Consider the following 9,659-nt stretch of genomic DNA (forward strand, 5'->3'; position numbering starts at 1 on the left):
TGTTTACCTAAAACTAGCACCTCAGGAAAGTACATTTATCTGTTTTATGATGGTATCATGGTTTGTGAATAGTTTTCCAACCTTTTTTGTTCAAACTAAGTTTTGGTGCATTCCTGACTATTAAGGCGTTTGCAGGCCGAGAGAAGGCTGAAAACACACAGAACACAAGAATGCATTGGTTAACAGTGTTTACCTAAAACTAGCACCTCAGGAAAGTACATTTATCTGTTTTATGATGGTATCATGGTTTGTGAATAGTTTTCCAACCTTTTTTGTTCAAACTAAGTTTTTGTGCATTCTTGACTATTAAGGCGTTTGCAGGCCGAGAGAAAGCTGAAAACGCACAGAACACAAGAATGCATTGGTTAACAGTGTTTACCTAAAACTAGCACCTCAGGAAAGTACATTTATCTGTTTTATGATGGTATCATGGTTTGTGAATAGTTTTCCAGCTTTTTTTGTTCAAACTAAGTTTTTGTGCATTCTTGACTATTAAGGCGTTTGCAGGCCGAGAGAAAGCTGAAAACGCACAGAACACAAGAATGCATTGGTTAACAGTGTTTACCTAAAACTAGCACCTCAGGAAAGTACATTTATCTGTTTTATGATGGTATCATGGTTTGTGAATAGTTTTCCACCTTTTTTTACTCAAACTAAGTTTTTGTGCATTCTTGACTATTAAGGCGTTTGCAGGCCGAGAGAAAGCTGAAAACGCACAGAACACAAGAATGCATTGGTTAACAGTGTTTACCTAAAACTAGCACCTCAGGAAAGTACATTTATCTGTTTTATGATGGTATCATGGTTTGTGAATAGTTTTCCAACTGTTTTTGTTCAAACTAAGTTTTTGTGCATTCTTGACTATTAAGGCGTTTGCAGGCCGAGAGAAAGCTGAAAACGCACAGAACACAAGAATGCATTTGTTAACAGTGTTTACATAAAACTAGCACCTCAGGAGAGTACATTTATCTGTTTTATGATGGTATCATGGTTTGTGAATAGTTTTCCAGCTTTTTTTACTCAAACTAAGTTTTGGTGCATTCCTGACTATTAAGGCGTTTGCAGGCCGAGAGAAGGCTGAAAACGCACAGAACACAAGAATGCATTGGTTAACAGTGTTTACCTAAAACTAGCACCTCAGGAAAGTACATTTATCTGTTTTATGATGGTATCATGGTTTGTGAATAGTTTTCCAACCTTTTTTGTTCAAACTAAGTTTTGGTGCATTCCTGACTATTAAGGCGTTTGCAGGCCGAAAGAAGGCTGAAAACGCACAGAACACAAGAATGCATTGGTTAACAGTGTTTACCTAAAACTAGCACCTCAGGAAAGTACATTTATCTGTTTTATGATGGTATCATGGTTTGTGAATAGTTTTCCAACCTTTTTTGTTCAAACTAAGTTTTTGTGCATTCTTGACTATTAAGGCGTTTGCAGGCCGAGAGAAAGCTGAAAACGCACAGAACACAAGAATGCATTGGTTAACAGTGTTTACCTAAAACTAGCACCTCAGGAAAGTACATTTATCTGTTTTATGATGGTATCATGGTTTGTGAATAGTTTTCCAACTTTTTTTGTTCAAACTAAGTTTTTGTGCATTCTTGACTATTAAGGCGTTTGCAGGCCGAGAGAAAGCTGAAAACGCACAGAACACAAGAATGCATTGGTTAACAGTGTTTACCTAAAACTAGCACCTCAGGAAAGTACATTTATCTGTTTTATGATGGTATCATGGTTTGTGAATAGTTTTCCAGCTTTTTTTACTCAAACTAAGTTTTTGTGCATTCTTGACTATTAAGGCGTTTGCAGGCCGAGAGAAAGCTGAAAACGCACAGAACACAAGAATGCATTGGTTAACAGTGTTTACCTAAAACTAGCACCTCAGGAAAGTACATTTATCTGTTTTATGATGGTATCATGGTTTGTGAATAGTTTTCCAACTGTTTTTGTTCAAACTAAGTTTTGGTGCATTCCTGGCTATTAAGGCGCTTGCAGGCCGAGAGAAGGCTGAAAACGCACAGAACACAAGAATGCATTGGTTAACAGTGTTTACCTAAAACTAGCACCTCAGGAAAGTACATTTATCTGTTTTATGATGGTATCATGGTTTGTGAATAGTTTTCCAACTGTTTTTGTTCAAACTAAGTGTAGTGGCTATTTGTCCATAAACTTAAACAAAAACAAATAATAACAAACTTCTCAAATGGCCACTCGAGGCTACGTCATGGTTAGGCTTTACGCAGGTTCAGAGGTACCAAAGCAAAGTAATGTCCATAACAAGATTGAGTTTGAGGCGGTTTATTCACACACATAAGCAAGCTCACAGACATTTCTGCTGCCTCTCTCACGCTGGTAAAAAACCATATGCCCTCGTGCCTGAAGTACCTCCCACCTTGACCTACTTATGCAAATGAACATAACACCATGTGACCAATAAACGACAATACGAGTAAAACAAAAATAGAAATATAGCTCCAACAACCCAGCCCCTAATTGTAACGGTACTTTACCCACAATTAACCTTAGCTTTAACACAAAGGAGCTATTTTCTAATTGTAGCTTAAGCATTAAACTGGAATCTTCACATCTTCGGATTCTCCATATCTGAAAGAAACAAACAGATGGAAGACAGAGATAGGAGAAAGAATGAGTTGTATAGTCAATTATTAGCCTCCAAGAGAAGACAGAGCTTGGTTATTGGTCTGTCCAGGACGCTGATCTTCGTTTGGACCTTCACAGAGCGAACCAGTCCTCGGGAGTCAGCTATGGCGCTTAGCACTCTGCCCTCATGCTGGTTGACCACATATTCTTTTCTCTTTCGGCTCAAAAGTAAAAGTCTTTCTTTCAGCTCCAACAGCCAGGCCACTGATGTTTTAAGCTTTCTCCAGGATGAAAAATAGTGAATGAGCTGACTGAGGGGATTGTCACTGTGTATTGTAACAGCATTCACCTTAAGTTCCCTTTTCACCTCTGCATCATCCGATGGAATGGAAGAGGCGTCCAAGTCGAGTTTCGGCCATCTGGTGGGGGGCAAGTGCAAAAAGTCCGGTCCTTTTAGCCATTTTCCTTTTCCAAACTCCTGAGCTCTTAGTCCTCGAGAAGCTTCATCTGCAGGATTGTCTTTGGTGTTTACATACCTCCACTGATCTTTGTCTGTGGATTCTCTTATGGTGCTGACACGATTGGCAACATATGTGTGAAAGCGCTTTGTTTCATTAAAGATGTACTTGAGAACAGTAGTGCTATCGGTCCAAAAGAATGACCTTTGCAATGGCAACTGTAGCTCTTTCAACAGCATTGTGTTCACTCGAACAGCAAGCACAGCTGCAGCAAGCTCAAGGCGTGGAATGGTTAGTTGCTTTAGAGGAGCGACACGAGCTTTGCCTGTGATAAATGAAACATGCACATTGTCAGTGCTCTCCAATCTCAAGTATGAAACAGTGCCATATCCTATTTGACTAGCATCTGAAAAATGATGCAGTTCTGCTTTCAATTGTGTTCCAAAGTTTTTGGGTTTAATGCACCGTTCCACTTTAAATCCACTCATATGTTGAAGTTCAGAGAGCCACTCAGACCAATGTTCAGAGACATCACAGGGAACTGGCTCATCCCATTTGAAGTTCATTCTGCACAGCTCCTGTAACAGTAACTTGGCAGGGATTATGAAAGGAGACAAAAAACCCAGCGGGTCGTAAAGAGAGCTCACCACAGAAAGGATGCCCCTCCTAGTGTGTGGACGTTCCTGCACTGCAGTCCTGAAGCTGAACGTATCTCCTTGAACACACCATTGCATCCCCAGAGCTCTTTCCACAGGGAGTTGGTCCCTGTCCAAATCCATGTTCTCCAAACCCACTGCTCTGATGTTGCTAGGAATAAGTGCAAACACATTTGAGTTATTTGTGACCCACTTTTGGAGATGGAAGCCACCTTTTTTACAGAGAGATGTTAATCCATGTATGAGCTTCACTGCATCTTCCTCTGTCACAGTGGACTTAAGACAGTCGTCCACGTAGAAATTTGTCTTGACTGTACGAAGGACATCGGGTGAATATTGCAGTGCATTATCCTCAGCAGTTCTCCTCAGTGCATAGTTTGAGCAGCTTGGAGAGGATACAGCTCCAAACAAATGCACACACATCCTGTATTCCTCTGGCTCCGCTGTAGTGTCTCCATTGGGCCACCATAGAAAGCGCAAGAAGTTAACGTGCTTATATGGCACCCGGACCTGATGGAACATGGCGTTGATATCAGCCATAACAGCGATGGGCTCTTCTCTAAACCGAAGAAGGACACCAATTAGCGTGTTAGTGAAGTCTGGGCCCTGCAAGAGCTGACTGTTCAATGATGTACCTTTGTAGGTACAGCCGCAATCAAACACAACACGCAACTTTCCTTTGGTTGGATGATGTACACCATGGTGGGGAATGTACCACACCTTTCCTTGTTCCAGAGTGGGCTCATTTGTGGGAACCTTTTCCGCATATCCTTGCTCTAACATGTTGTTAAGGAAATCAACGTATTGAGCCTTGAATGAACTATTTCTATTAAATCTCCTCTTCAGGCTTTGGAGTCTTTGTAGTGCAATGCAGCGATTATTTGGCAAAACAGGATCGTCAATTCTGAAAGGTAAGTCAATGTAATAATGTTCATTGTTAAGCACTGTCGTACTCTCCACAATTTTCATGAATTTAATGTCTTCTCTTGACATCTCAAGTTGTTCATCACTTGTTCTTTCAGTAAAGTCATGATTATACTGTTGCATCAACATACTTTCCAAGTGTTCCACAGATATGTGATTAGCAGTTACAACAATGCATCCTGATTTGACACCAGTACCTTCAGAGTTTCCAGCACGAAGAGGCCCGTTTATGACCCAGCCAACTCTGGTCCTCACTGCATACGGTCCACCACATTGACTATTTATCAGTTCCCATGGCTCCAAAACTTTAGGCGAGTCGGTTCCAATGAGCAAGTCTACATCTGCATCTACTTCATGTAGCCTAATGCTGCTCAAATACGCCCATTTGGCAACATCATCCTGACATGGCACATTGATTTTAGATACAGGCATTTTTGTTTGTGTCAGAACAGATGGTAGCTCAATAAAGTCATCGGTGTCAAATCCAGACACCTCCAGACCAGTTACTATAGTAGTGCTAATGGTTTTAGTCTGCCCCATTGTCCTCAACACTACATTACAGTTTTTTCCTGATACTCCCAGCCTTTCAGCCATACTTGTAGTACAGAAAGTCCCAGAGCTCCCAGGATCCAGGAAAGCATAAGTATGCACAACTTTATTACTTTTCCGACTTTTCACCTGCACAGCCACAATGGGAAAAACTGCAATATCCTCTTCACCAGCCCCAATATGACCACACGTCTGCTGCTTCCCGGATACAGTGCTCACAGTTTCTTTGGAGGTTATCCTTGTAGTATCCTCCTTCTCCACATGCAGGACAGATGGATGTTTCCTGTGACACACTTCACAATCCAACCGACCCCTACAGTCTTTGCTCGTGTGTCCATGTTTCAAGCACCCAAAACAAACGCCCTTCTCCTTTAGAAACTGAATCTTGTCCTGTTGTGTCTTTCTTCTAAACTGAAAGCATTTTTCCAGAGTGTGATTGGTAAGATAGCAGAACATACATTTGAGCTGGTTACTGTGAGCTGTCAAGTTTTCCATTTCTTTATGTCCATCCTTTGGTGCATTAATGCTGGTGGCAAATGTACCACTTTTCTTTTTCTGCTTAACTTGCATGGATAGCTTTGTATAGCTGGCTGGAGAAACATCATTAATATTTCCAAACAGAGGATCTGAAACAATTTTGACTTGTTTTTCAATGAAATTCACAAAATCAACATACACTGCTCTGCTTCCAGTTTGCTCCAGTATGTCACATGCCACATTTCTCCACTTTTCCCTCAGCTTGTATGGGAGTTTCATTAGGATTGTCCTGAGGTTAGCTGGCATGTCCAACTCCTTCATGTACTTTATATGATGTACTATGTTGGAGCAACCTCGAAGGAACAAAGCGAATGACTGCAGAGCGTTAACATCCTCAGGTTTTATTGAGGGCCAGTTGTTGATTTTGTCCATGTAAGCAGAAGAGATTTTATGTTCACTGCCAAAATGTTCAATCAAAAGCGCTTTTGCTCTTTGATAACCTGGTTCAGAGGGCATATGCTGACAACTTCTTACAATGTCTCTTGGTTGCCCCCTAGTGTACTGTTCTAGGAAGTACAGACAATCACTGAAATTTTGAGTTTTATCCTCAATGCAATTTTCAAAGGCTCTGAGAAAAGATTTGAAATACAGGGGATCACCATCAAATACAGGTATACTTCTCATAGGTAGAGCAGAGGCTGTGTTTTGTTGGACCAACAGCGCAGTTATTTCATTTTGACGCTGCATGATATTCAAAATGTCCGGAGAATTGGTGGGTTGATTATCGTCACAAACATCTTGCGAACCAAGTGATTGCGTACCTTGCCTTTGAAACACAGAAATGACATTAGGTATGGGTATTTGTTTTACAACATGTTTGGGTTGAACACCAACAGGGACAGAATTTAACAAGCGACTGGAGGTAGGTTCAGAGCTTTTATTGGTGGGCACATAGCGTTCAGCATTCGGATTTAGTTCATATGTCCCTTGAATTTCTGACCTTTTCAAGTAAGAATTCATGCCATCTGATGTTTGAGATGCACATCTTGACACTTTAGAGCCACACTTTGAGCTTACTTGCAGAACCTCCAATTTTGCATTTGTCACCTTTAATTCTGCCTCCAGAGCAAGTTGTTCCTTTTCTCTCCTTAAATGTTCCTTTTCTCTCCTTAAATGTTCCCGTTTCTTCCGTAATTCCTCTTGTTCAAGTCTTATTTGTTCCTCCTGCGCCTCCAAAGTGTGCTTTTGCTTTAGAGCAGCCATGCGCTCCTGTAATGCTGCTCTCTCTGCTTGCGCTAATATTTTTGCAGATGCACTGGATGAAATCCTTGACAATTTAGAGCCAGCCTTTGAACGCGCTGCAGAACCTTTATTGGATACACTGTCCTCAGGCCCAATATCAGTTTGATTATCAGGTGGTTTAATTGGAAGTTCATATGAATGGCCTGCATTTGATAACCAGCCTTTGACGTCATCAATAAAGCTTGAAAAACACTTCTCCTTTTGTTCAAAATATTTATCTTGTTTCTCCTTCTCATCCTGAGGTATGTCCAGTGACACAAATGATAAATGATGTTGTTTTGCCTCATCAACACATATTATTATTTGATCCAAAAGAGACTTGACTGCATCAATATTGTCTGCAGAATGCATCAACTTATCCATCTTATTCATGTACGATTTGGCTCGTTTGTATTGCATCGATCTCTTTTCCTGACACGTTTGCATAAAAAACATCATTCCTTTAGCAGTAAAACTTGTGCGTCTTTTTGTAGGAAGCGCCGTGTCGCTTTTGGCTTTAGATGCAACGTCAGACATTTTACACTTTGTTGATGCCGGTCATGTACACCCACAGTTGTTTGCAAAGATTGAATACAGCACATACCTTGTGGAACTTTGTTTGTTGCGGTGGTTGCCTTTGTACACGGAGTTGAATGCACGCAGTAGCTGTTGTTGCGCGCGGCCGTGCGCGTTACCTGTGAAGGCTTTGGGCCTTTGCGAATTCAAATTGCAGCAAATAATATCCTCCACTCCGTAGTGCAGCTCCAGCGCTCCAGTAGCTTCACCGTTATCCAGTACGGTGTCCAGGGAAACTTTACACTGTCGGATGGGTCGTATTATTCGATGTTTGCACTGTATCCAGCCCACACCTCCGTCACTCCTAGGCCCTTTCCTTTGTTTGTCTCCCGCATCCAGGTGAGTAATCCACTTTCGAAACGGTAATCGAGCAAACGACAAGTCCAGTATCCACGTAAACCAACGATATATCCAGGGCGGGTTTTTTACTTAATGTAGTGGCTATTTGTCCATAAACTTAAACAAAAACAAATAATAACAAACTTCTCAAATGGCCACTCGAGGCTACGTCATGGTTAGGCTTTACGCAGGTTCAGAGGTACCAAAGCAAAGTAATGTCCATAACAAGATTGAGTTTGAGGCGGTTTATTCACACACATAAGCAAGCTCACAGACATTTCTGCTGCCTCTCTCACGCTGGTAAAAAACCATATGCCCTCGTGCCTGAAGTACCTCCCACCTTGACCTACTTATGCAAATGAACATAACACCATGTGACCAATAAACGACAATACGAGTAAAACAAAAATAGAAATATAGCTCCAACACTAAGTTTTTGTGCATTCTTGACTATTAAGGCGTTTGCAGGCCGAGAGAAAGCTGAAAACGCACAGAACACAAGAATGCATTGGTTAACAGTGTTTACCTAAAACTAGCACCTCAGGAAAGTACATTTATCTGTTTTATGATGGTATCATGGTTTGTGAATAGTTTTCCAGCTTTTTTTACTCAAACTAAGTTTTTGTGCATTCTTGACTATTAAGGCGTTTGCAGGCCGAGAGAAAGCTGAAAACGCACAGAACACAAGAATGCATTGGTTAACAGTGTTTACCTAAAACTAGCACCTCAGGAAAGTACATTTATCTGTTTTATGATGGTATCATGGTTTGTGAATAGTTTTCCAACTGTTTTTGTTCAAACTAAGTTTTTGTGCATTCTTGACTATTAAGGCGTTTGCAGGCCGAGAGAAAGCTGAAAACGCACAGAACACAAGAATGCATTGGTTAACAGTGTTTACCTAAAACTAGCACCTCAGGAAAGTACATTTATCTGTTTTATGATAGTATCATGGTTTGTGAATAGTTTTCCAGCTTTTTTTACTCAAACTAAGTTTTGGTGCATTCCTGACTATTAAGGCGTTTGCAGGCCGAGAGAAGGCTGAAAACGCACAGAACACAAGAATGCATTGGTTAACAGTGTTTACCTAAAACTAGCACCTCAGGAAAGTACATTTATCTGTTTTATGATGGTATCATGGTTTGTGAATAGTTTTCCAACCTTTTTTGTTCAAACTAAGTTTTGGTGCATTCCTGACTATTAAGGCGTTTGCAGGCCGAGAGAAGGCTGAAAACGCACAGAACACAAGAATGCATTGGTTAACAGTGTTTACCTAAAACTAGCACCTCAGGAAAGTACATTTATCTGTTTTATGATGGTATCATGGTTTGTGAATAGTTTTCCAACCTTTTTTGTTCAAACTAAGTTTTTGTGCATTCTTGACTATTAAGGCGTTTGCAGGCCGAGAGAAAGCTGAAAACGCACAGAACACAAGAATGCATTGGTTAACAGTGTTTACCTAAAACTAGCACCTCAGGAAAGTACATTTATCTGTTTTATGATGGTATCATGGTTTGTGAATAGTTTTCCAGCTTTTTTTGTTCAAACTAAGTTTTTGTGCATTCTTGACTATTAAGGCGTTTGCAGGCCGAGAGAAAGCTGAAAACGCACAGAACACAAGAATGCATTGGTTAACAGTGTTTACCTAAAACTAGCACCTCAGGAAAGTACATTTATCTGTTTTATGATGGTATCATGGTTTGTGAATAGTTTTCCAGCTTTTTTTACTCAAACTAAGTTTTTGTGCATTCTTGACTATTAAGGCGTTTGCAGGCCGAGAGAAAGCTGAAAACGCACAGAA

The 9,659-nt window shown here is 40.7% G+C and overlaps 1 protein-coding gene across 1 annotated transcript; it reads right to left on the minus strand.

The window, feature by feature from the left end:
• Positions 1 to 2,282: 2,282 nt before the first annotated feature.
• On the minus strand, positions 2,283 to 8,291 carry LOC120811655 (uncharacterized). Its single transcript, XM_040167224.2, has 2 exons — positions 7,551 to 8,291; positions 2,283 to 3,866 (listed from the first exon to the last, which is right to left on the minus strand). Exon 2 carries the CDS (start codon positions 3,836 to 3,838, stop codon positions 2,660 to 2,662), a length of 1,179 nt encoding a protein of 392 aa, XP_040023158.2. The 5' UTR covers positions 3,839 to 3,866; positions 7,551 to 8,291; the 3' UTR covers positions 2,283 to 2,659.
• Positions 8,292 to 9,659: the final 1,368 nt, after the last annotated feature.

Source organism: Gasterosteus aculeatus, chromosome 1, assembly GCF_964276395.1.
Source record: "Gasterosteus aculeatus chromosome 1, fGasAcu3.hap1.1, whole genome shotgun sequence".
NCBI classification, from domain to species: Eukaryota; Metazoa; Chordata; class Actinopteri; order Perciformes; family Gasterosteidae; genus Gasterosteus; species Gasterosteus aculeatus.

What these genes read in the sequence shown, in the direction of transcription:
- LOC120811655 (XM_040167224.2), bottom strand. Translation starts at nt 3,838, where the DNA reads ATGGATTTGGACAGGGACCAACTCCCTGTGGAAAGAGCTCTGGGGATG.